At 52.0% G+C, this 26962-nt stretch overlaps 2 protein-coding genes across 2 annotated transcripts in view; both read right to left on the bottom strand.

Moving 5' to 3' along the window:
• Positions 1–226: 226 nt before the first annotated feature.
• Ap1m1 (adaptor related protein complex 1 subunit mu 1) lies at positions 227–20187 on the bottom strand. Its single transcript, XM_005359135.1, has 12 exons — positions 20050–20187; positions 13797–13953; positions 10916–10983; positions 9806–9936; positions 9115–9262; positions 4833–4959; positions 3657–3799; positions 3334–3405; positions 2914–3072; positions 1334–1459; positions 1000–1075; positions 227–853 (listed from the first exon to the last, which is right to left on the bottom strand). Exons 1-12 carry the CDS (start codon positions 20089–20091, stop codon positions 831–833), a joined length of 1272 nt encoding a protein of 423 aa, XP_005359192.1. The 5' UTR covers positions 20092–20187; the 3' UTR covers positions 227–830.
• A 2351-nt stretch (positions 20188–22538) lies between these two features.
• The window catches only part of Fam32a (family with sequence similarity 32 member A), a 5809-nt gene continuing 1385 nt past the window's right edge, over positions 22539–26962 (bottom strand). The window contains exons 3-4 of the mRNA XM_005359133.3: positions 23597–23650; positions 22539–23384 (exon numbers count right to left, since the gene is read on the bottom strand). Coding sequence (XP_005359190.1) covers positions 23316–23384; positions 23597–23650 — 123 coding nt within the window. The 3' untranslated portion in view covers positions 22539–23315. The remainder of the gene's footprint in view (positions 23385–23596; positions 23651–26962) is intronic.

The following is a 26962-nucleotide window of genomic DNA, read 5'->3' as shown; positions in this document are numbered from 1 at the left end:
TGGACAGGTGAGAACATGGAAGCCTCCAATTTCAGACCACCCGAGGAAGGCTACCATCCACAGGAGACAACAGGCTAGACCCAGTGAGGATAATCTACCCTGTGTCCCTCAGAAGGGCTCCAGCTACTCAGGAGGGGGTCGGCTTCCCCTCACTGCTAGGTATACTTGGCCACAGCCCAGGGTGTCCAAGTGGGCCTGAACCACAGCAGAAAGGACAGACAGCAAGTGTAACAAATGGACTTTAATGCAATTGTCACACAGGGGTAGAGGGCAAGGTGGCCCTGTATAGTGACAGTAGCCCGTGCCTGCCCAGGGACCCTCGGGGGCAAAGGCTGAGAGGCCATGTCCCCTCTCTCGGGGAAACACTGTTGTGGCCTAGGGCTGGCATGGGAAGCACAGCCAGCCAGGCGACTGTCCTGGACATGGAGCAGTGTCAGAGGGGACAGCTGCCCTCACTGAGTGCTCCGTGATGACTGCCCAGAACACGTGTGACAGGACACGTGGAACAAATGACAGCGATCAACATGCTCAACAAAATGGCAGCGAAAGGAGACCCTGTGGTGGGCGAGGATGGCATCCACAGGGTGGCGAGTGGCCAGGCATGTGGCACCAGGAGCCAAGGCTCAAGCTGGCTTGTCTCTGGGGAGGGCTGGCAGGCCCTTCCTTCCCACCCCAGAACAGAATGGGATCAGGGAAGAGGTTCTGCGTGGGTTTACGCAGGATTGAGGAGGGTTGCTGCTTATGTCCAGAGCCACCCTCCAGCTTCAGTTTTGGTGCGTGTGGCAAATGCGTCCTGAGGCCGGGTGGGCTGGGGTGGTTGCAGAGGCCCCTCACTGGGTCCGGAGCTGGTAATCTAGAAACATGGGCACCACCCTCAGCTCCACATGGGGACACGGGACACCCACCCTCAGCTCCACATGGGGACACGGGACACCCACCCTCAGCTCCATACAGGAAGCCCCAGCCCAGAGAGACCTCACAGGTCAGGCAGCCGCTCACCTCCGTTCTGTGTGATGTAGCGCACCCAGGGCAGTGCCTGGTAGCCGCTCTTCTCAATGATCTTCAGGTAGCGCACCTGGACACAAAGGCTCTGAGTGTGCCGTATCCCTGCTATCGCCCCTCATCCAAGGGGCAAGGCCAAGGGGCAGGCCAGGCACAGCAGGAGGGGTTGTCAGAAGTGGTCAGGCCCCAGTTTTTCAGGGGACCAGGATGTACCCCTCACCCATACACCTTCTGAGAGGCTCCAAGGAAATAGACCCCAGGCCAGGATTGGGGTTCAGGGTTCCTGCTGTGACTCTGGGCAGTGTTCCAGGCAGTGCCCTGGCACTCATACCTGGATGCCCGAGGTAGTGAAGTAGGGGATCTCGAACTTGACACTGATGGGAGGTTTGCCCTCCTTGTCTTCGGCCTCTACACTGGGAAGACCAAAGTGGGCCCGCATAAGGTACTCCTTGCCACCCTGGATAGACAACATAAGGGGCTGTTAGACAGCTGCCCAGCGGTACGGCCCACAACCAATGTGCTGTCTCCCAGGCTTGTCCATGGCTCCCAGGAGCTGAAACTGGGCAGGCTGTGCAGGGGCTCCACCAGCTCCCAGGGAGAGACAGGCCAGACTGGCCACAGTGGGAAAGGGAGCCTGGGAGAACACTGAGGGTGGTGTGTTCCACAGCACAACCCGCCTTCTCAGTCTCTGGACATGTAAGAAATGAAAAGAGGCCCAGGCAGAATGACAGTGCTGAACCATGGGCGGGCTCAGGTTCCCGGGAACCCAGCAATAACTTGGAGGTGATTTGAGATTGGTCAGGCAGGACTGGCTGGGGCCTTTGCCCTACCCTGGTCAGGTAGAGCATCAGGTCTGGGCCTGGCTGTCCCCTGTGCCTGGCACCCTGGCTCTCACTCTATCTGGGACAATGTGGCCTTTGGTCTCCTGAGCTCAGGCTGAGGGGCAGAGGAGTGGCCGTGAATATAGCCCTGCCTAGGAGTTGGGGTGCACTAGGGCTGAGCCTTGGCTCCTGCACAGGTTCTCTGCATCAGCTCCCAGCCATAAAGGACACCATGGAATCTCCATGGGAGATGGTGAAAATAACATTCCAGCTCCTGGACCCAAAAGCAAAGGGAGGAGAAAGTGGAAAGAGAAGATCTACCCATAGGAAAACTCAGGCAAACTGAGTTAAGCTGAGTCTCATAACCCGGCATTCAGGAGACAGAAGCAGGAGAATGGAGGCAAGTTCAAGGTCAGCTTGGGATACATGGTGAATTCGAGGTCAGCCTGAACGACATGGTAATTTTGGGGCCAACCTACAATCCATGATGAATTTCAGGCCGCCTGGGCTACATAGTTAGGAGGTCAGTTTGCGCTACATGGTGAGTGGCAGACCACAGAGACTACCGGGGAGACCCTGTTTCAAACACAGTTGCCACAAAACAAAAATACAAAACAACTTCCGCGTGAAAACAGAATGTGTGGCAAATGACATCACATTACAGGGGCTTTTGCGGTGGCTGTCTTGGGGTGGATCTGCAGCCTGCCCTTCCCAGCCCTGGAACAGGGCTGCCTCTTGTTTCCAAGAATGCAGTTCCAGAAGTGGGACATGGGTGGGTATGGGGGACTGCTTTTTAATGTGCACTGGTTTGCCTCATGTGTCTGCGAGGTGTCAGGTCTTGGAGTTACGGACAGGCTGCACCCTGATCCACAGGCCAAGAGAACAAGACTGGGCTTTTATTTTTTTTTTTTTAATGTGCATGGATGTCAGGTTGCTAGAACTGGAATTATAGACAATTGTGAGCTGCCATGTGGGTGCTGGGAATTGAATCTGGGTCCTCTGGAAGAGTAGTTGGTGATCTTAACCACTGAACCATCTCTCCAGCCCCATGGGGGAGGTGTTTAGGGGCATGGGTGAATACGGGGCTCACCGGAAAGGACTTGATGGACCACACGATCTCGCTGTTCTCGGGGACCCACTTGACACTCCCCACTGTAGTCTTGAACTTGGGCGAGTCAGCATCGTTGGGGACCGGTATGTGGATCTCTACATTGTTGGCTGTTGACCGCCGCTTGAACTGGCTCTTGGCCTGCAAGGAGGCCCCGGGCAGAGGCTCTGTAGGATGCAGGGGAGGGAGTCTAGCCACCCCCACCCCAGCCACCTACCAGGGCTACACAGTCCCTACTTGGCAGTGGGTCCCCACTTTCTACCACCAGGCTTTTCCAGCCAGTGCCCACACCTGACTCTCCCTCCTGTCTCAGGCCTCCAAGGTGCCCGCCCCCCTAGGACAAGGTAAGTATCTGCAGTATGAGCCGGCCCCAGGTAACAGGGTGCCTGCTCTCCCACTGACCTTGACCATGTACTCGATACGGCTGTGGGAATGCTTCTCAATCACAGACTCAATCCAGATCAAAGGCTTCACCTGTGGGGAGGGCGGAAGGAAGGCACTCACATCAAGTCTCACTCTACTGAGGGGAAACTGAAGCCTGTTCTTCCCGGCCAGTGTGCAGGCAAGAGGTAGGCAGTCTCCCTGGACTGCCCCACAGTCTACCCAAGGAAGTCCAGCAATGGGCAAGGCTTCTGCTCACCTACAGGGCTGGAGGGTGGCACAGCAGGTGAGTGAGAGCTGATACTAAGCTTCCCTGGGAACCTGCTACCCTGGGAGGCACTCACGTGGGTATTGAGGCGGTAGGACATGAGTTCAAACTCTCCATCGGGAGGGATGAAGGAGATGGTGCGGTCGTTCTCAAAGCGTGACAGCCGCACGCACTGGTGGAACTTCACATCCTCCAGCTCCACCGACTTGCTCTTCCCTCCTGTGTGTGGCAGGGGTGAGGTTGGCATGCAGCTTCGAGTCCCTGTGCAGAGTTCCTACTGCCAAGACCACCTTGGCAGACCAGAGCCTACCCCATATCCAGAAGACATCTCTTTCGTATGCACAAGGGGCCAGTTCCTAGACAACTGTCATCCTCCTGCCTCCACATCTCAGCCTAACACTGGCATGGAGTCCTGGGGTCTGGGCTCCCTGTGCTGTGTTAAGTCTTCAGCAGCTGTAGACAGCAGCTGGTCAGGACACATTTGCTAAGTGGGTATGGGTGACACCACTTCAGAGGGCACACATAGAGCTAGCAAGTCCAGGAGGCCAGCAGGGACCAGGAACCTGAAACTAGGCCTCTGTGGTATGGCCAACGAGAAGCCACAGAAGCCCAGGCACGCCCACCTGTGCTGTGCTCTGCCATTGGAAGCCTCACCACAGAAAGCACCTTGGTGTGTGACCTCCCAACAGCACAGGCTGTTTGTGGGACAGGCTGGGCCTCACTGATGATGTCTAAGTGTTCAGAACCTTGGCTCTCTGTCACCCTCCTGACAGCTTCACAGTGTAGTCCACGATGGCCTTCCACCTCAGTGTCCCGAGGAATAGGATGACAGGCAGGAGCCTCCACATCAGCCTGGATCTTTCTGTGATTTTGGTGCTGGTAGATACTGAACCCAGGTCTGCTTGGTCAGTGTCGACCGATCTGCAGCCCTAGCCTTTGAGGCCTTTTGAGCAGTGTGAAGTTCTTTGTTACATCTTATTTACTGTATACGGGAGGGTGTGTGCTTCAGTGTGCACGTGGAAGTGAGAAGGCAACTTGCAGGAAGTGCTTCCCTTCCACCGTGGGCTCACGAGATCACATCAAGCTTGTGGGGCTTGGCAGCAAGCACCTTTGCCTGCTGAGCCACCTCAATGACCCAAGGCATTTTCTTAGGCCTGTCACCTGAAAGCAGTTAGCTGTGGCACTAGGGTCAGGGGAAGTCACCTCCCTGAGGCAAGAATGATCCAGCCTCTGCACTGTTCTGGGTACTCACGGCCTGTGTTGTCGAAGAGGACCTTGTCATTGAGGCCCAGGCGCAGCTCAGGCATGCCTGAGAGGAAGACGCGCATCTTGATGGAGCCCACAATCTCACTGCGCAGCACATTGCCATTGGCACTGACCTGAGGACAGTGGGAACCGTGTAAGGCGTGACCTCCACCACTTCTGGCTCAAATGCAAACTTGACTTTCTCCCTAGTGTTTGTCCCAAGCATAAGCAGATGAGCCAGATGCAGGTGAGAGGGTCCCAAGCCTGAAGGGCTGGTGATGTTCCACTTCCAGAGGCGCTCACTCATCTGAGCAGATGGAAACCCAAGCCCAGTTTTACATGCACAGAAACTGGACTACAGTGTCTGGTGATGTCACCATGACAGTACTACAGAGGGCCTACTTGAACCTAGACTGGCTGGGGGCCACCAGCAGACACTACCTGTTAGTGGCCCCAAATGATACAGCAAACACGGCTGCTATTTTGTTGGCTGTTTTCTAAATTTGCAGCCCCATGTTGAAAGGGTGGCACAGCAAACAGGGTGCAGAGCACAATGGCACAACCCAGAGCACCCTCAGTACGTGTACGTCAGCATTCACGGCACTGGGTGAGGATGGGAAAGCCTTAGGGACTTCCAAGTCCTGGTGATCCTCAAGGGAGCACCATTTTGACTGTGATCCATCATTTGCCCAAATACCATGTGACACACAGTTCGAGGTGCCTTGCAGAAGCCACTAAGATAACCACACCACGAGACAAGGGCAGAAAGAAGCAGAAGGAAGAAACAACAGAATCCTGAAATGTCTCCATGACCCACAGGAAGAGGAGGAAGGAGACGGAGAACAGGAAGCAGAAAAGAAGGCAAAACAGCAGCCCAGAAACTCAGTGAGTACAGATGATCTAAACACATCAGTCAGAAGACAGAGACTGGGGCTGGGAAGGTGGCTCAGAAGTAAAGTGCTTGCCATGCAAGCATGAGGACCTGAGTTCAAGTCTCCAGAGCCTCCTAAAGCTGATGTTTATTCTAAGCACCTGCAATGGAGGTGGGGACAGAATTCCCTGGGCCTCCAAGCCTGGTGTAACACATCAACAAACAAGCAAAGAAGAAAAGGACCATCTCAAACAAGGTGGAAGGCTCAGACTGACACCCAAGACTGTCCTCTGAGCTCCACTGTGGCACTCACATGCCTGCACTCAGTCACACAAATGTGCCCAAATGTCTACCAGAACTCACTCTGAGTAGATGTAGGCAGATTCAGAGTAGAGGGTAAGCTGTGGAGCCCTCCTCAGCCTCAGGCAGTTCAACACATTCCCCAGTTGGTGCAGTTTGGGAGGTTCAGGAGGTGTGGCCTTGCTGGAGAATGGCCGCCACCGGGGACGGGCTTTCAGGTTTCCAACCTCATGCCGTTCCCTGTTCCCTTTGTTTCATGCTTACAGTTGGAGCTGTCAGCGTCCAGCTCCAGATATCTTGTCTACCACCTGTTGCCATGCTGTCCCTGCCTCTGGAAACCATAAGCCCAATAAACCCTCTCCTTAAAAAGGTACCCTGGTCACAGTGTTTTACCACAGCAAGAGAAAAACAACTAATACATAAGGGAAGCGTAAGAGATAGGTGTGGGGTGCACTTGGGAGGCTGAGGCAGGTGGATATCTCTGTGTTCAAGGACAGTGATGCTACCTTTCTTTGTGGTGCAGGCTCACTGCATACCTAGTGCCAGAGGCTACAAGCCCAGGCTTTCCCTCCACTGATGCCTCACCATCTGCTGAGATACTCACAGGAGAAAAGACTGTCAACATCAGTATTTATCAGCAGGTTCAATTCTTTGGCTTTGAATAAAGAAGCAGAGCCATCTCATTTATTCCAGAGATTTCCATGAGTCCTAGCCTAACCAGGGCTAAATAGAGAGGCCTTGTATTAATTAGAACGAAACAAAACCAAGGCCAGGTAGGGAGGTGTACAGCTTTAACCCCAGCGCTCTGCCCAGGCCAGCCAGGGCTACACAGTGAGGCCCTCTTACAAAATACAGACTACAATAAACACAAACCAAAGGAGACAGGTTGTAAGAGCATACGCTATGCAAACACTAATAAAAATTACAAGTGTATGGAACACACGTGTCATCCCAGCACCTGGGAGGTGGACTTTCAGCTCTTGGTTCCCAGCACTCATGTCAGGTGGCTCACAACTGCCTGTAACTGCAACTTCAGTGGAGTCTACTCCCTTACTGGCCTCTGTAGGCATCTGCACTTTCATGCATACACGATCCCACATGCATACACACACACACACACACATATATATATACACCCGAAATGTACATACAAATACACACACCCCAAATGCACATACAAACAAAACAAACATACAAACACTCTGAATATACACACAAATATATACACACTCCACCACACATATATACAACACCCTGCATGCATATACACACATACATAAACAAGCACACCCTGCATGCGTGCACATATAAATACACACATATACATACACAACCCACACGTACATAACATATATACTACATACACCCTACATGTATACACACAAATACACACATACATCTCAATGCATATACACACAAATATACATATACACACCTCACATACATACAAAAATATGCACATACAAATACATATGCACACACACAAATATATATACATACACATACCCCACATGTACACACGTACAAATACAGACACATATACATACATACACACATTCCATATGCATATACACAAATACACCACAAATACACAAATACACACATACACACACCCCATATGCAAACACATACAAATACACACCCCGTATACATACGAACATACAAATGCACACATATACACATTCACACATAATGAATTTTTTTTGCCTGATGTAACTATTGATTGGTAACCTGACAGGCTCTAGAGTCACCCAGGAGACAGGCCTCGGGCAGAGGCAGGTCCGGGAGTTAACTGAGGAAGGACGACCCACCCAGAATGTGAGGGCCCCATCTCATAGGCTGGGGGTCTGGAGAAGTGAAAAGGAGGAAGCCAGGGGAACTGCACCCTTCACTACTCTGCTTCCTGACTGTGGACTACATGATGCTGCCCACATTCCTGCCTCCGTGACTTCCCAATCATGACGGGCTGTGATGTAGAATGAACCCTTCCTCCCTTAGGCTGTACTTGTTAGCTCTTTTGTGACAGCTACACAAGTAACTAACACCCCTGTGTGCAGAGGTCCTGGGGTACACACCCAGTACCACAAAAACCAAACACCATGCAAGGAACATAAGAAGCCAAAAGTTCAAACCACCCATGAGCTCGGCATTCTAGAAAATTAGCAGTCTTGCAGTATGGTCTTTAGAAGTGGCAATAAAAGTCCAGGGTCTCTTGGTAACAGAGCTTTCCAACTTTATACATGCTTTATGTGTTTGGTCTGGTTACATGCGTGCATATGCCTGTGTGTGAGCATGTGGAGGCCAGAGTTTCACATCAGCTATTTTGGCCTATGGTTGCCCATCCTTTGTTTGAGGCAGGGTCTCACACTGAGCTGAAGCTCAGTGCTGGGTTACAGTGCACAGCACCACACCCAGCTTCCACTCATGTGCTGGAATCTGATCTTGGGTCCTCATGCTTGTATACAAGCGCTCTGCTGCTGTACCTATGTTTTACTTTAAAATGTTATTTTTACTGTGCAGGAGTGTGTATGGTATGTGTTGGGTGGAGATCAAAATACAACTTTGGGTCTTCTCTCCTTTCTGAGGCCTCTGGGGGTGGAGCTCAGGTCAGCAGGGTTCAGCAGCAGCTTGGCTCACTGAGCCATCTCCCAGCCCTATTTCTTTAAATTGTCATTATTTATATTATTACTGTGTGTGCACACGCACACGTGTATGCATGAGTGCACATGTATGAGCTCAGAGGACAACTTGCAGGAGTTAGTTCTCTTTTCCTACCACAGGTCCCAGGATGGAACCCAGATGGTCAGAGGCCCTTCACCTGCCGAGTCATCTCAGTGGCGCTTCTACTTTTGTTTTCCTCAGACAGTTGTGACCCTGGAAGGTCAGAAACTTGAGGTCCCTCTACCTCAGTCTCTAGAGAACCACCACAATGTTATCCCTACAGATTCTAAGTGAGAGGGAGGCTAGGATAGAGGGAGGAGGATCTCTTCAGTAGTCGAGGAAGCCCTGGCATCTACTGCCAAGGCCCCAACTGCTCTGCTGGTTTTCAGTGTTATCCCTCTGACTTCCATCCTGGAAAAGACGGCAAGTTAGGAAAAGAAGAGAGAAGGCAGCCTACCAAGAGGTTAACGGCTTCAATGACGTCCAGGAACACTTCGTTCTTCCGGTACTTGATGCCCTCTGAGCGCCAGGACACAGCATTGGTGACAGTGGCTGGGGGCCGAGGGGCTCCCGTTTCCAGCTTGTGTCCTTCCTGAGTGATGTACCTATGGGCCACCCCTCAGTTACAGAGATGACATGCAATGTTGGGCCTTGACTCTGGGCTGGGGCTAAGCAGCAGGGTAGGCCCAACCACTGGAAGCCCTGCGGCAGCAGGCTCTAGGAGGGCGGCCTCTGACTTGGCACAGTGTGCAGTTAGTGTGAGCGGGCTGCATATACTTATTTTCAGAGGCAGGGTGCTGGTTCTGGGTGGGGAACAGGGAATCAAGTGGTCAGCACTGTGGGTACTTGGAACTGGCTGAGCCCTGGGCCGTCCAGTGACCCCCATCCCACCAGAACAGCAATGGCAGCTTTCCCTGAACTCCTGTCAAGGGGGGACCTGGCATCCCAGGCTGCATAGAAGGGATGAAGTGTAGCATGGGTCCTGCTGGTCTCTGCCTGTACAGGCAGGGTTGCCCAGTAAACAGGACACACAGCCTTCTCCTGTCTGCCCAGCACTCCCTAGGCAGAGGCAGGAGGATCAGGACCATCTTAAAATAACTAAAAAGAGCAGGGACGAAAAGAGCAACCTCTGGGGCACATGCACTCACTCCTGCAAGATCTTGCTGTCTGTGGTCTGTGGGTAGCCAAAGTCCATGAGCTCGTCCAGTAGCTCGTAGATGATGACAAAGTTGTCTCGGATGCTCTCCTCCTCCAGCTCCTTAAAGTACTCGGAGAAGACCTGGGCAGGGCACAGCAGAACAGGCCTTAGCCCAGCCCGAGGGCCATTCTGGCCCTCCCCCATGGGTGATGCCTCTGTGGGTGATGGTACAGGTACTGACCAGGAGGAATGACCCTGTATCAGCAATGCAGCTGCCTGAGGCCTCTGCAGTCAACCCCAACTGTGCCTGTCACCCGTCTCTGACTCAAGGCTGCTGCCCACCTCTCTAAGGTGTTGGCTGTCTGGCTGTAAACAAGTATCTATATTTTCAGTGGGTAAGAAGGGGACCCAGAGGGTTACCAGGAGGCCTGTCTTCATACCAACACTGGAGCAAGCCCGTCATTAGAACAAGTGGGAAAGGCCAGCCCTGGAGAAACATGCCACATCCCTGCTCACCCCAACGACCTAGTCATAGCCCACTTGCCAGAGGTGGCAAAGCAAGGCTGTTCACAGTGGGTCTGCTCAGAAGGAAACCACCTGGGGGCTCTCCCAGTAGGCTCCATTGCTCCATCCCCAGCCTAAAGGCACCCATGAGGGAGGAAAAAAAAGGTTCCCAACCCGCAGAGGCACTCAGTGGAAACCCAAACCAGCCCTGGAGCCCTTGCTCAATCCCAGCAGCAAACAAACAGGCTGCCCATAGCTCTTCTGCCTTCATTCCAGCTGTTTCAGCAGCCAGAGGTGTCCTAGGTAAAACTGTGCATAACCAGTATCAGACTGTACATTCTGACATGTCCCCAAGGCCCAGCCTGTGCATCTAACTGACCTCAACCCCTATGTTCAGGCATAGGGCCTGGATTACACTATGTACCCTCCTGCCCAAAACATTTGCACAGCTATGATGTCTCCCCATTTTGTTCACTTTCTTGGGGATGCAATGGAGGCCAAAGACCTCACCTACAAGGAAGCTTGGGCTTCCTGGCCTAGGATCACCTGATATACAATGCTACAATCCTTCACCCAAAGCCCTTCCCAAGAGAAGTCCCACTGCTGGGGGCCTTACCTGCACCACCTTGTAGAGGAAGGAGAATACCAGCGACACACAAGCATTCTTTTTTGAAGTGGCGACCACTGCATGGTGGCAGAGTCAAGAAGCCTTCTGGGACTGGGATATCACATCTCAGACCCCCCATGTCTCCCTGTCCCAGCAGCACTTCATCTGTCCACTGGGCCCAAGATTAGGACTAGCCACCATTAGGGGTTTTGCCCAACTAAGATTATATATGGGTATACATGGGTGTCCACGAAGAACAGACAGTGAGAGAGACAGCCATTTCACTAATACTGACTACCGAATTCGGCTGAAGACAACCAGGTAAAATGGTATTTCCACCTGACTTACAATCCAACTGAGGTTTGGTTAACTGAAAGGAAAAAAACAGGGGCTGGAGAGATGGCTCTGTGGTTAAGAGCACTGGTTGCTCTTCTAGAGGGCCCAAGTTCAATTCCTAGCATCCAAACAGTAGCTTATTACCGGCTGTAACTCTAGTCCCTGGGGTATCCAATGCCTTCTAGCCTGCATAGGCACTGTGCACAGACATACAAGCAGGCAAAATACTTTTACACATACATTTTTTTTAGAAATGAAAAAGTAAAGAAAAAATGGGTTGCTAAACAGGTAAAGAGTTTAAATACAAATAGTATCCTACAGGCTAGAAAAAGACACTCCCAGAGGCCGTAAGGGTACTGAATGAAAACACAGGGCCAGAGGTGGGCTGCCTGAAGGAACACTCGTCCACTGGAGCGCGGGACTGACAGGCCTTGCTCTTCTCCCCATTCCCTTAGATTACACCCCTACAGCTAGCCACCAAGGCCTATTGCCTCATTTGACCACTTCCTCCTCCTGCCGCTGACTACCAAGGTCCAGCAATCAGAAGCCCCCTTTGGTTCACCGAGTTAACATGCCCAATTCAAATTAAACACCTCGTCCTAACGTGGGGATTTTCCCCTTACCTTTATAAACCACATTTGCCTGTGGACCAGATCTGTCTCCCTCTCCCTTGTTCCTTCCCCTTCTCCCCTGTTCTCTATCTTTACACAGCATGAGTCCATTCTATCACAGACCTCCCTTCTCCTCTTCACCATTACACTGAAAGACCATTTGCTGCTGTTGTTCTGCCTGAGTCAGAAAGCAGCCACTTTAACTTTTCTCCCCGCCCAATAAAGGATCTCTGTGAAAACAGGTGTTTGGGTGTGGTTTGTGCCTAATACAGGGTCTGGGAGGAAGTCCTCACTGTGTGGGTGTCTCCTTCATACCTCCCTGCGATTTGTTGGCCAGGGAATCCCCTAAGGCCCCACAAACCATAAAGGTTGCTGATACTGCTGTTGGTTGTATGGCAGAACTACCCTATTGCAGAAGACACTGCACACTCTGTAGGACATGGAGAAATTAAGTTGGAACTGAACTGGAAAACTCCTACCTTGCTGGGTGGTTTTTACAGTGCAGAGAGACCAGCAGAGGGAGCTGCCTAGAACAAGTCTAGACCAGAGTCACTTGGGAGGGACACTCTCCAACCAGCCGAGCTGCTGCAGGCTGTGCAGTGCGCTCCAGGCTCTCAGCTTTCTTGAGTTGTCACCACGCTGGAGTGGGCTTCGGTGACCCCTCACCCATAATCCTATAAGTAACTGCAGTAAAACTCACTGGCTCACCAGCTGGACTTTGGTGGTTCCCACACTCTGGTCTGTCTCGAGCTCCCTATGTAATGTCTCCCCAGCAAAAGTTCTGTCACACAGCACCTTCCTAGCCTTGCAGACTGCACTTGTCAGTCACACTTTTTACAGAAACCTCCAGGTCTCCCAGCGGAGGCTGCCAGATTCACAACGACTGCACTGGCACAACCCGCCCACTAGCCCTCAGGAACTTCCTGCTTCCTTTTCCTATTAGCCTGAGCTACCAGGGGAGGCTGTGACCAGTCCCCCAGTTCCCGTTTATGCCATCCTCATACCTCATCTGTGTGCTGGGCAGGAAGGCCTGGAAAGGAGGGAGAAGGCCATGTCTACTTGAGCCTTGCCCCAATTATAGAACAGGGTCCAGACACAAGCTGGAAACTCATAGGACACGGAAGAGGGCGGGGCAGTGGTGGAGCATGCCCTCTTATGCCCTGGCTGTCATACTACGGCACTATGGTGGCAGGGACTTGTCTGCTGGTCCAACTAGGCTCAGACAACAAGTACCTCAGCTATTCCTGCAGCCAGACAGCCACAGCCTAGAGTGTGCTTCAAGAGATAGCCATCTTTCTCTTGGGGGTCCCAGGCTACCTATATCCTCTCCAGAGCTATCCTCAGGGCTTCTAGAGATGGGGATATTTCTGGGACCCACCCTGAAGTGGGGGCACCTATCACCACAGCTAACCTGTGGCTCCAGGAGCATGCCTGGGTGGGAAGGTGGGGCGGAACTACAAGGCTAGAGCATGTGTCCATAGGAAGAGGCAGCGTCTGCACCTGTTGGAGGCGCACACACATTTACTTACTGCAGAGCTGGTACCCCCCACTGCTTACTGAACAGTCAAAGCCCCAAGTGGTGGGTACACCCACGGTGGGTTTCCAGCTGGCAGCATGTTTGGTTTGTGGCTGAAGAGGGGTTGGGGATGCAGGGCACATGAGAATTCCCCACCCCTACTCCTACCCCATTTCCCTCATTTATCCACTCCTGCCTCTGACAATCTGGCCTCCCTATCCAAAGACCTACTCTGTTTAACATGACATGCTTTCAAAGCCAACCTTGGGCCCAGCCGGCCCCCACTCTGGCCACGTGTCCCTCGCTCACAGGCTGCAGCTTTTGGAATATACTTAGCATTCTCTGAACCACATGCCCTCTGGCTGCCCAGCTGTCCTGAGCCAGTGGGCATGTCACCCCAAGCCCCCGCTCCACAGCACAGGGATACGGTAGAGGTTGTTGTGCTTGATCCACATGAAGCGCACACCGCCATGGGCCAAGATGGGTGACAGCATGCCCTCCTCCTCCTTCTCCATCAGGATGGGCATGAAGTGCTCCACCTCCGACATGTCCACATCCCCACGGTAGTTCCGGCAGATGAGCACCTGCATGAGGAAGAAAAGGGGGTGGGAACCCTCTGTGAAGGGACAGGACTTCAGGCCAGGTTGACTTCCGTCCTAGGCAAGTCCCACCACAAAGCTCTCCTGCAGTCAGAGGGCAGAGGAGGGGAGGGGCTGAATCCCTCAGACACCAGGGCGAGTTCCACTCCATGTAGACCTGCTGGCACACTCGGCTCTCCTGACAGCTTCAGGCACCCGATCCCTGACAAGTCCAAGTTCATGGAACCCCACTGAGGCCTGCATAAGTGTGGCCCTGTCCTGGTCTTCCTCCTTACACAGAGCATCTGAACCACTGCCTATCACAAGTGCGGCCCTGTCCTGGTCTTCCTCCTTACACAGAGCATCTGAACCACTGCCTATCACAAAGGACTGTGGAATGGGGATGACCACACCACAAAGTTAGTGTTTCCTCAGCAAGTGACACCAGAGTTAAACACGACCCGGTGGCTCTTCCTGGTGACATCTTCGGTAGAGAAGAAGCTATGTGTGTCAGTGGACACTCAAAGGTGAAAGGAACTGGGCCCGATGAGCCCAGGCTAGTTTCAAATCTACCATGTAGCCAATGATAACCCTGATCCTCTTACCTCCTGAGTGCTGGGAGGAAGGCATGAGCTATCACCTCACATCACATATATGAGCACTTCAGTGGACCAGAGACAGGGACATGTCTTTCAACAGATGCACAGGGCCTCTGGGTCCACACCATCCCAAGGCACTCCACTGCTAGGTTCCAGGATCTGAGGGCCCTCCAATCTTTACACAGTGCCTTGGTGTCTGCAGAAAGCCTGCTCAGAACTCACTTTGATGACAAGAAAGACACCTGTAGCTTTTGTTAAAATGATTTCACTATGTAGCCCAGGCTAGCCTCAAACTCATGCCAATCCTGAGAACTGGGATTATAGGCATGAAACACCAAAATGCAACCTTCCCTCTGTGTGTGTGTGTGTGTATGTGTGTGTGTGTGTGTTACATGAGTCTTGAGTGTGGAGGCCAGGGGATGACATGGGGTATTTTCCTCAACCTTACATATTGAGCAGAGCCTCTCCTTTGAGCTCAGAGTTTGCCACCTCAGCTAGTCAGCATGCTCCTGGGATCCTGGGGCATCATAGTTTCCTGGCATTGATGTGGGTTCTGGGGATCTAAACTCAGACCATTATAGTTATACAGCAAGCACTTTCCCTGTTGAAAATACTCTCTCGAGCATAGTGACACACACTTCTAATCCTAGTGGTTGGTGGGTAGAGGCAGATGGATCCCTGTGAGTTTACATACCAAGTTTCAGACAAGACAGAGTGAGACCCTGTCTTTAAAAATTCCCAGGGTTGCCGGGTGGTGGTGGTGCATGAGCTGGGCTGTGGTGGTCCATGCCTTTAATCCCAGCACTTGGGAGGTAGAGGCAGGCAGATATCTAAGTTTGAGACCAGCCTGGTCTACAAAGTGAGTTCCAGAATAGCCAAGGGTACACAGAGAAACCCTGTCTCAAAAACAAAACAAAACAACCCCCCCCCCCAAAAAAAACCCAGGAATGGCTGGAGAGATGGCTCATTGGTTAAGAGCTCTGGCTGCTCTTCCAGAGGACCCAGGTTCAATTCCTAGCACCCACATGGTAGCTCACAGCTCTCTGTAACTCCAGTTCCAGGGGATCTGGCATCCTTACACATACATGCAGGCAAACACCAATGCACATTAAAAAAACAACAGCAATAAAAATCCCTGGGTTGCCAAGTATGGTGGTGCACGCCTTTATTCCCAGCACTTGGGAGGCAGGAGCAGGTGGATCTGTGAGTTCAAGGCCAGCCTGGTCTACAGAGTGAGTTTCAGAACAGCCAAGGCTGCAGAGAAACCCTGTCTCAAGAAACAAACAAACAAATCCCAGGGGTTGGGAAAATGGTTCACTGCTTAAGTTCATTGCTGTTCAGAGGCCCAGGTTTAGTTCCCAGCATCCACTTTAGGTAACTCACAACTGCTTCTAACTCCAGTGCCAGGGGATCTAATTTCTTCTGACTTCCACAAGCACCTGCACTCTTGTGCTACCCAATCTCTCTTACACACACACACACACACAAGCAATCTTTTAAAAATCATTTTATCCCATCCAGGGCTAGCTGAGCGCAGACAAAGACATGAATGCAGGGCATGGGACTCTATATGCCAGGCACAAGGAGGTCCAGGGTAGGCTCTGCCCTCAGAGTCACTGTGCATCGTAAAAGACAACGGACGGAGGTGCACCCTGAAGGATCCTGAGGAAATGGGAGGGCCACGTGGAAACTGTGGGTGAGGGCTGAGGATGGCCCTGATTACACAGGGTGACAGTGCCCATCTTGTCACACTGCCTGCTGCAGCGCTCCTGAGTGGCCATGATGTACAGGCACCAGCTGCCTCAGAACCTGTCATTTCAGAAAACATTCCGTCTCTGTTGCTTCCAACTGAGACAGTGCAGCAAAAGTGGTTCCTTCCTTCCTTTCTTTCCTAAGCCCTTGGGTCTTGTAGGGGACATGGCACCCACTGGGTAAGCGTCTGGGTCTGACACCCTGGCCAAGGGACTTCCCTTTGCCCACTCCTAGTCCTCTTGCTATCTCCTATATGATAGACTACAGTGCCCAGAGAGGTGGAGTGGCCTGCCTGAGGTAACACAGCAGGCAGAGCAGGGCCAGGATCTAAGCGACACCCTCACTCCCACTTGCTGTGTGGCTGTCTGTGCTCACTGGAAACTGCTGTCCTAGGCAGCTCGAAGGCCACTTTCTTTCCCAGCTGTCCAGGGACTAGACTAGATTGGTCAAAGAGTCAGTCAGGAGTACCTGACAGGCCACCTCACCAGGGCTGTCCAGGAGTTTGTTTGCTTGTTGAGCAAATGTGTACTACCACGGTGGTCAAGGCAGATGTGGTTACTGACTGTCACCCTGCCTGGGACAGACAATGGGGGAGACTTTCCCAATAGCCCCACCTTCATCAAGGCTTGATGGGATGGGGAGTGGTGTTAGGAAAGCCCTGGGGATTCAGGTGGTGTGGCACGGAGGAAGACAGGTGAAACATTGGGGCCACAGCTCCTTTCTGCCATCCTCTCACTCCATGGTCCTTCCCCATGAAGAAGCTAGAAAGGGCAGCCTCTCTGTTTAAACCCATCAGGAAGCTCGGGGTAGTAGCCTATCCCCAGAAGGGGTGATTCTCACATCCCTACAATTTGCTCCTTAAGTAAACAGGAGTTTACTTCTGAGACCTGTGGTCTCCAGGATGCCCTATGGTTCCATAGCAGCGGCATCCTGGACATTTTCCAGGTACACCACACGCTGTCTTTCCCATGGCTCCTTTTTTCCTCAGGAACAGACAGAGATAAACACGCATGTGATGCAGTGGGCAGCATGGGCCAGAAGATGAAGTGTGGTCAGGGTGGGGAAAGCTGGAATATGATCTCAGCCAGAGCAAGCAGGAGAGGCTTCCTGGAGGAGGCGCTGTCTGAACTGAAGACAGACCCATAACTCTCCATAGGAGCAAGTTACAAATGCTCCAAGGCAGAAGCAGACAGATTGTCCAGGGACCTGTCAGGTTCTCCACTGGCTGAAGTGGGATGAGCCAGGACACTGGGCTGGGGGACTACAAAATCTCAGACTACACAGGTCCTTGTAAATAACAGGGAACAGCCTGGGGCTTTGTTTCCAGTGTCCAGAAGAAGAGCATCGGGAAGAAGGAGGGAAAGCTATAGAGCTCAGCATTCCAGACCAGGGCCAGGCTGCAAAGCAGGGAAGCTATGGGGTAGCTGGAGAAACAATAGACAGCACCCAAGCATTCTTGAAGGACCTCCTACTTGCCAAAGATGGCCACAAGAGATCCCTTGGTAATCCGAGACTCAGCCTGGCACATTGTCATGAGACGGTCTTCATCTTGAAAGGAGGCAGGGAAGTTTATAGCCTCCTTGGGGAGCTTTCCAAAGGCAGGTCTGCTCACACCCCATCCTGGGGCCTCCTCCTCCCTGGAACTGCAGTGGCCCTGGAGCCTCCTCCCATTGGAGCCCTAGTGTGGTACCACTAGTCTGTGGGCTGCCTTATACCCTACATGCCAACTGGGACATCTGTCACCTCCTCAGAACTAGCTCAGGTGCCCAGCTCTGCCTGGAAGTCTTTTGTAATTTCTCTGACTGCCAAACAGAAGGTAAGCAACCCTTTGGCTGCTAGTCTGTTTCCTGCTAAGCCTAAATACCACACTCTGTAAGCCTTGCACAGGGTCAGGCCTGAATCATACCTATAGTAACCTAGATAAGATTCTTTGGATCAGCCAGGAAGACAAAGCTCAGAGAGGCCATGGGTTTGTCTATGGTCACACACTTCAGCTGCAGAAATGGACTGAGTCCATACACGAGTCTAGCTTTACAGCTTCAGCCTGCTAGGTGTCAATGAGGTGTTGGCTAAAGGAACAAGCAAGCCATGCCAGGCAGCCCACTGTACCTCTAGGACAGGGCAGAAGGCAGAGCATGTGCCATACAGCCTAGGGAATACTGTGCCTCCCCAGGTTCCCAGAAGGCTGTGGAGGCAGTCCAGATCTGGGACTTCTGGGACTTCAGTTGTTGACCTTGGGTGGCATCCAAGGCAGGCACACACTCAAGGGCTAAGGAAAACGCTGGGGCTGGGGCACTCCACCTCTTCTGAACACCTCAGCTCTTCCAAGTGGCTGGACACCAATGTTCTCTCACCAATGAATGCTGAATGTGTCTACTGTGGCTGGACCTGTTCTGGTAGCTTCCAAACCTAAGAGGCTGGTCACCTGCTTTCGACCTTGGTGGACTGATGGACAGTGATGGCCCATTTCTGAAGGCTGAACATACATTTCTGTGAGAGGCTTTTGCACTGGGCACACTGTGGTCCCTGGCAGAGCACTCGCTGAAGAGACGCGAGGCACTAGGTTATGTCCTCAGTGTCACAAAACCATAAATGAGCCATATCCAGATCCCACGCAAAACAGCCAGGTGCATGACACCTTCAACTCCTGAGGCAGAGGCAAGCCTATCTGAGGCAAATGCCAGCCTGATCTACAGTGTGCTCAGGACAGCCTGGGCTACACAAAGAAACTTGTCTTATAAAACCAAGAGGTGGGGGTTAGCCAGGTGCGTCTGGGAAGTACAGATAGGCAGATCCATGGGCTTAAAGGTCAGGCAGGTCCTGCTGAATTGGTCTATTGACTGGGTTTGATTACAAGAGCCCATGGAAGGGTAGTAGGGTCTCCTTCCCCACCCCCACCCCCATGGGCAAACCCGCACAAACACACATGAATGAAGTTTTCTTTCTCAGATTCCCCTCGGGAAGATAGGTCCTGTTTCTGTCCAGGGCCTTAAAGTCTCACAGTCTTGTTTTTCCCCAGTCAGGAAAGCTCTTTCTGACCCCCAGCTGGGGCTGCCAGTCCTTTATGAACACATGGTTCCAACAGTCATTTACTTATCTGTGCTTTTCCAAGTGACTGAGCTTAGCCGTGACGGATTCTTGCCCACCAGGCTTAGCACCCTGCCTGGTTTCTCCGAAAGCATCAGCTGAAAGCCAAGGATGCTTGGGATGGGACTTTCAGACGGCTACTTCCCAATAAACAGTGGGGCTGTTGTGGGCGGTCTGTTTCCCCCTTGGTAAAACCTCATTCCTATCACATCACCCGTTTCTCTTAACTCAAAGTCACAGGAAGCGCTGCTGCTCTAGGGAGAAAGCGCTGAAGCCTGCACGCTGCGGAGGGAGGGGCAGACCTGAGGACACAGTTCCAGCCACGCCTCCGGCCAAGGGTCGCCCGGTCTGGGGGCGCGGGGTCCTCAGCTTCCGGTGGATGGCAGAGGCCAAATCCAGTAACTGGGCCCACGAGGCGGGAAAGGGGCAAAGCGGACGGTTACCTAGCAACCACAGCCCACCAAGTTAGCTAGAGATGGGGCGGGACTCGCAAAGACCACCGGCCGTTTCCTAGCAACAGGGCGGACCGGCAAGCGAGGCTGCCCCGCCTGCCTGACGCCCTGGCAGAGCTGGCCGTCCAGTTACCTAGCAACAGGGTGGGTCCCGACAGGGCGAGGGCCCCGCTGTTGCCTGGCAACGGAGAGGGTGGAGAGCCCTTCAGTACCTTGCCTTTCAGGTCCAGTACGTAGACGGCGCTGGCGGACATGGCTGCTTTGGAAGGCCTCGGCAATAGCCGAGGGCAGCGGCAACGGCAGGAACTGCCGGCGTTCAGCAAGGCCCGGCGCGCCCCGCGACACTTCCCCCCACTTCCGGTCCATGAAGCAGCGCGCGGACCGTTATGTCCGGTCTGAGGGGCAAGCAGCGAGTGCGCAGGTGCACAACAGAATAGGTGCAGGCGCAGTACGAACTTTGTGGCAGTATTTTTTATCCAAAGCCCAAACAGACCGGAAGTAAGTCTAGCGGGCGGAGCCTCCCTGGCAGGAGGGGCCCGGGCGGGGCAATTGTATCAGCACTCCGGTGGCCGGCAGGCGGGAAGGAAGGTGGACGCTTTCACAGCCGCTGCTGTGGGAGGCCAGCCTTGCCTTTGGCACAAGTCTAGTAAACTAGTATCCGGCCACCAGCTGTGATTCGCTGTAAGGTGGTGACTAAAGGAAGTCAGTCTCTGAAAGGCAATCAAACGTTATCAGCAGTCACCTGCCAGTGTCAACCTGTCAATGACTGCTCCACCCTGTCGTGCCCCAGTGAACCCAGGTGACTAGCACGTGTGTTACTCAGCCACTGTGCCTTGTGCAGAGTATGACGATGACCCCATTTCCTTTTAACTCTGTCATTCTTAAGTGTCCCTCCCCCGTCGGGAGATCAAACCAGCACCAACACCCCCCCCCCGGGGGTTTTTTTTTTTTTTTTTTTTTTTTTTGGTTTTTCGAAACAGGGTTTCTCTGTGCGTGGGTTTCTTCTTTTTTTTTTTTTTTTTTGGTTTTTCGAAACAGGGTTTCTCTGTGCGTGGGTTTCTTCTTTGTGTGTGTGTGTGTTCCTAAACACACCGGGAGGTCAGAGGACACCTTGCAAGAGTCAGTTCTCTCCTTTCAGCACGTGGGTCCCAGAGATCACACTCGGGTCATCAGTTTCGGGAGCAGTCTTTACTTGCAGCTCCCCCCCCCCCCAGGTTTTAAAAAGTAATTTCACGACTGGAGAATAATTCACTCTTAACCACCAAGACCTCTTTGTTCCCAACACTCACATACTCCAGTTCCAGGTGATCTGATGCCTCTGCGAACACCTGTACTCTACACACGCCTGAATATGGACACACAATTTTAAATAAGTTGTTTTTTAAGTAATGTTTTAGTGAGGCATGGTAGCGTGTACCTTCAATCCCAGCACTTGGAAGGCAGAGGCAGGCAGATCTCTGTGTCCCAGACCAGTCAGAGTTACATATAGTAAGACAAAGTTTACATTTTTTTTTAAAATTTAGTTGCTGGTGGTGGCACACGCCTTTTATCCCAGCACTCGGGAGGCAGAGGCCGAAGGATCTCTGTGAGTCCGAGACCAGCCTGGTTCTACAGAACAAGTTCCAGGACAGGCTCCAAAGCTACACAGAAAAACTGTCTCAAAAAATCAAAACCAAAAAAAATTTAATATGTCCGTTGTCAATTTCATATTTTTACATTTTGATCATTCTAGCTTATTTCCTTATTACTCCCTTCTTTATTTTTTAAACATTTATTGCGTGCGAGCACATGGAGTTCAGAAAACAATGCGTGGAAATCGGTTCTTTCCTTCTACCATGTGGATGCTGGGACTCAAACACAAGTCTTCAGGCTTGGGGGCAAGAGCCTTCATCTGCTGAGCCACCCTGCCAAACTCCTGGTAGTCTGCAGGTTTGCAGCCTGGGCTACAGAACCTAGGAAAAGCCAGCAAAAAAGGGCATGTGGTGCACACCTTCAATCCTACCACTCTAGAGGTGATCTAGAGTATTCTAGACCAATCAAGGTTGCATGCACAGTGAGACCCAGTCTCAACAGCCCCCATACGTCAAAACAACAAAAACCAAATAACTAAATCTCACACCACTAAATTGTCTCATGCACAAAATTCTTCAAGACTGTGTATTTTGTATACTATGTTCAAAGACAGAAAAATTCATATAAAATGACCTCAGGCTATATGCATAGGTACAAAAAAAATGAAATGTATGCAAATCTGTGACATCACTGCAATATCTCATTACGTATCACAGAAACAGTGTTGCCCAAATCCAGAAAAATTCCAAATCCAAAATGGTCCTAAACACTTGAGACAAGGCACGTACACCCTATATGCATCTCCCTCAGGCAGGAACACAGGTAGAATGTGTCAACTGGACTATGAGTGTTATATGATTTATCAGTGGGTAAAGACACCTACAGTCAAGTCTCACAACCTGAGAGATCCAATCCCCCCAGGATCCACATGTTAGAAGGACAGAGACAATTCTTCAAGCTGTTCTCTGCACGTGTGCATACACAACACATATTGTAACACACACACACACATCATTAAAAAAAACAGAAGCATCTCATTTCCCCCACGAGCAGTTTCGTGCTGTGCCTTATTCACAGGGCAGAATGGAAAGGTGTCCCTGTGGTGAACAGCATGCACAGACACACTGACTCCACTTCATGACTGACACTTGTTTTATTCTACATGCCAGCTCCAGGGATTCCTGGTAGCCTTTCAGTATTCATGGTAACAGAAGTTGCTTCTCTCCACAGTGTGTGCACAGGTTCTCCAAGAGGTCCACCTAGACTCTCAGATGACGAAGCTCTACAGAATCTGCACCAGGGCCCTCCCACCACACCAGGTCTGCTGGCACTTTGCCCTGGCATTGTCTGGTATTTGGTGTCCTTAAGCCAGGAATGCCAAGCAGGCTTATGACATGTGCCATATGCTTGGAGCCCCAGGTGCCATCATTGAAAACTGGATTGATTAGCAATGTCTGCAATGGCAGCCACCAGGTGGATTGAGGGGCAGGGTAAGTGCTGGAGACCTGTGTCCAATCCTTGCTTCAGGTGGCTGTTGCTCAATGTAGGCTGTGTGGTCTGATGTCCAGGTGGCCCCAAAGCAGCGGCACTGTGGAAACTTGTGTGGTGGGCCACAGGTAGGAGCTTCCTGTCCTGGCATTATGGTGCAGATGAAGACAGATGCCACAATCAGGGTGGGAAGGGTACCCTCCTTCCATGGGCCTAACCCAGAAAAGACCTGAGCCTGTCAAAGCACAATGTTGCAGTCCAAATAGAAAAGGGTACACCCGGTGAAAGGATAGCCTGACTTTAATCAAGTTTCAGAAAAGTCTGGTTTCAGCAGATGTACCAGGCAGGTGTAGAGCATCTAGAAAACACCGAGGTGAGCAAAACAGCCAGCCTGACCTGTCTTTTGCACCGGGGCAAGTTACTTGGTCCAGCTGACTTTAGGAATGTCATAGTGCTCAGTGAGTGTGTCCAGGTGTCGGTTGAAGTCCTGTGAAAGAGAGGCCACATCAGCATGAAGCAGGTAGGCAGTGCCGCCATCTGTGCCCAGCCCGTCTCACACACTCCACCACAGGGCTCGAATCACCCCAAATGAGCCTGGGGAAGCACCACGCCTGAGGGTATGCTCCAACTGTCCAAGCCGCACTGCCCTGGGCTCTGGGCTCCCCCATGGCTCAGGCTCCCCACAGGTGCAGGGCTCACCTCCACTCTCTGCTTATGGGTTTTGGACGCCTTCTTCAGGATTCTTTCCATTTGCTGGAGAGAGAAGAGACTGGGATGAGTCCCCATGCCCAACAGTCTATAGCTGTCTCTCTCCTGCCACCTCACTCAGGAGGGGCCCCTCCTGTTTAGTCTCCCTGCAACCCCAGCATCCGTTATAGGCAGATCCTGCCAGAAGTTGGGCACCGGCTTTGTTTTGCCTTGGGCCATGGTGAAACCCTGGGCTGGAAGGAAGGAAACGAAGAAGCAGAGAACATGGAGCAAGAGGCCCTAGAGAGGAGGAACTGAGGGGACAGGACCCAAATGAATGTTCAGTGTCGCACTTTTCTTTCTGTTACCAAAACAAAATACCCAGGCAAAAAAGTAAACTTGGGGGACAAAGTTATTTGGCTTGCTATTTCAGGTCACAGGCCACCATGGGGGGAAAGGGAAGGCAGTCTTAGGGCCACAAGTCAGGCAAGCGCATAGAGAAATGGATAGGAGCAAGCTTCACGCTCAGTTTTCTCTGCTCTTACAGTTCAAAACTCAAACCCTGGCACTAAAGAGCTTCAGTTCAGTGGTGAAGAGCACCTGCTCTCTTTTAGAGTCAGCACCAAGATGGCGGCTCGCAATTTTCTCTAAGTCCAGGATCAGGGATCCTCCACCCTTTTCAGTCTCCTCTGGCAGCATGACACTTGTACACATAAACACAGACATCTCACACCAGAGACTGGTGCTGTGCACGATGGGCAAGGATGGCCGGTCTTCCCACCCAGTGCAAATCAAGACAGTCCTTCCACCAGCCTAGCTTGTGTTAAGATGTCAGTTAGGGAGCTCAGAGAGCCACAAGACCATAGCCAGTCAGCCCACGTCATCATTCAGTTGTAGAAACAGTGACTCCATTCAAGTACAGGCTAGACCAGAGAACACAACTGGAGAGGAGACACAGAGAGCATGGGGCTAGCAAGACAGCAAAGGGGCAGGCTGTGCCAAGTCCCACGGCACAGTGGAGAGACCACACATCTCAGGAACTGTGGCCAGCTGGAGGAGTCAACACATAATCAAAGCCCTTCACTAGACGGAGACGGTGCCCTCCTGGGTTTGCCCGGCACATGGGTATCACATATAACACTGCACCCCACAAGTCCAAATACTTCAGGTTATTTTCAAAAACAGAAAAGAAAGACCTATTCTGGGTGTGGTGGGTATACGGGAGGCCTGAAGTAGGAGGATCAGAGGATCCCATTTCAAACATGAGGACAAGGGCCAGAAAATGGCTTAGAGAGCAAAGGCGCCTGGAGTTCAATCCCTGGGACCTACATGGTGGGAGGGAGAACCAACTCCTCTATTGTCTTCTGATTGTCTTGAGCACACAAAAGAGGTTTTTAGAAACATGAAGATGGGGACAGTGTTTAAATGTTCAGTGGACACTCAATTAAAAGCACTGGCAGGTTTTCCATAGAACCAGTTCAGTTCCAAGCACCCACACAGCAGCTCAGAACCATCTATAATTCCAGCCCTGGGGGACCTGCTGCCCTCTTCTGGCCTCCTTGGGCACTGCACTGACAAAAACCAATACAAGCAAAAGACCAATACATACTATATATATTTGCTGGGTTTTGCTTGTGTGTTTTTTAAGTGAAGATGAGAACCAGACTGCGGAACTGGGAACAAGGCAGAAGACGCAGAGCCCGGGCCCCTCCATCTGCTGCCCCCCTTATCTGCAGCTGACCCACTCCACCCAAAGGGGCCGCCTAGCAATCTGGTCATCACCTTGGTCCATGTCCTCCCACCTCACCTCTCATCACAGTCCAGGTTGCAATTTGAATACAAGTTCCTTGCCCCGAGGGCCAGTCCTCTTCTGTTCTTTGTTTATTTTGGTTTTTTGAGACAGGGTTTCCCTGTGTAGCCCTGGCTGTCCTGGAACTTGCTCTATAGATCAGGCTAGCCTTGAACTCATTGAGCTTCATCTGCTTCTGCCTCCAGAGTGCTATGATTGAAGGTGTGGGCACCGCCACTCAGCCCGTTCTCTTTTGTTCCATCTTCATGGCTCAGAGACTCTCCTGCACCTGGTCAGCATCCCTCCTAACCCATCTCACCCGTGTCTGTCTGTCCGGCGTCTGTCCTGCTCCTATCCCCCATTTCTTGTCCTCAGGCCAAAATACTGAATGAGGACCCAACTCTGAATACACAAAGTCTCAGGCTGAAGAATAAGAAGCAGATTGTGGCTGGTGTGATGGCTCAGTGGGTAAAGTTGCTGGCCACCAAACTGGACAACCTGAGTTTGATCCTGGGACCCACACAAGGAAAGAGTGACCTGCCTCCCACAAGTTGTCCTCCGACCTCCATGAATATACTATGGCACTCGAGTACATACACTGGTAACAATAAGTAAGTCAAAAATGTGGTGGCATAACTGGATTCTATTACAGAGAATGTGGGGATCGACTAATGATGTCTGAGGTAGATGTATCCGAGAGGAGTGCACACATGTCCTCCAAAAGCCACTGCTTTTGCTCTCTGAACAAAGGGTCTCATCCTGCAGCCTACATTGGCTGGAACTCACAACGCCCACCACTCCTGGCTCCAAGATGCTTTCTATTCCCCATCCCACCGCTGCCTTCGTCCCCACAGAGGACCTAACTAGCTATCCTTCCTTCCTCCCCAGGCCAACCATCGTTAATCACCATCACCCTCGGCTGCACCAGCTGCTCACCTCAGTTCTCACCACTCCCCTGCAAGAGTGACTTCAGCCATCCTCTAAGTGGATGAAAATCGGCTATTCCTCTCGGAATCGAGACAGCGCCAGCCCCGGGCCTACCCTGCAGCCCCATGCGCACAGAAATTAGACCCGAGTGATGTGTGCACAAGACACCAGGCTGGTGATGCTCAGCCTCAGCCTGATACATGGGAGAAAACCATCTCTTTCTCTGTAGAAGTAAGTGTACCAGTTGCCCTGGTTTCTTCTCACTCTGTGCTACAGAGGGAGTCCAAACACCTTCAGAGCCTCATCTGAGGAGAGAGGGACTGCCTTCAGAGAAGAACAACAGACCTGGCAGGGTATGGCTGGGCTGAGGTATGCACTGGGTCCCAGGGAATCCTACATGGCAAAGCAGAAGCCACACACCTAGGCTTATTTTCCGTCTAAGCCTAGCAGGCTGAGCCTGTCTTACTGGCCTCTCCTCTCTCTCACGATCTCTAATGTTTAAAGAAGACAGGGTGGCCGGGCGGTGGTGGCGCACGCCTTTAATCCCAGCACTCGGGAGGCAGAGGCAGGCGGATCTCTGCGAGTTCGAGACCAGCCTGGTCTACAGAGCTAGTTCCAGGACAGGCTCCAAAGCCACAGAGAAACCCTGTCTCGAAAAACAA

This window comes from Microtus ochrogaster, linkage group LG1, assembly GCF_000317375.1.
Source record: "Microtus ochrogaster isolate Prairie Vole_2 linkage group LG1, MicOch1.0, whole genome shotgun sequence".
NCBI classification, from domain to species: domain Eukaryota; kingdom Metazoa; phylum Chordata; class Mammalia; order Rodentia; family Cricetidae; genus Microtus; species Microtus ochrogaster.
The sequence above is the reverse complement of the archived record's forward strand: the minus strand, read 5'-3'. Positions and strand labels throughout refer to the sequence as shown.

What these genes read in the sequence shown, in the direction of transcription:
- Ap1m1 (XM_005359135.1), bottom strand. Translation starts at nt 20,091, where the DNA reads ATGTCCGCCAGCGCCGTCTACGTACTGGACCTGAAAGGCAAG. An exon ending in CAAGCACAACAACCTCTACC is followed by an intron (nt 10,984 to 13,796) that starts GTATCCCTGTGC and finishes GCCACCATGCAG; the next exon opens with TGGTCGCCACTTCAAAAAAG. An exon ending in GTATCGAGTACATGGTCAAG is followed by an intron (nt 3,073 to 3,333) that starts GTCAGTGGGAGA and finishes GCCTCCTTGCAG; the next exon opens with GCCAAGAGCCAGTTCAAGCG.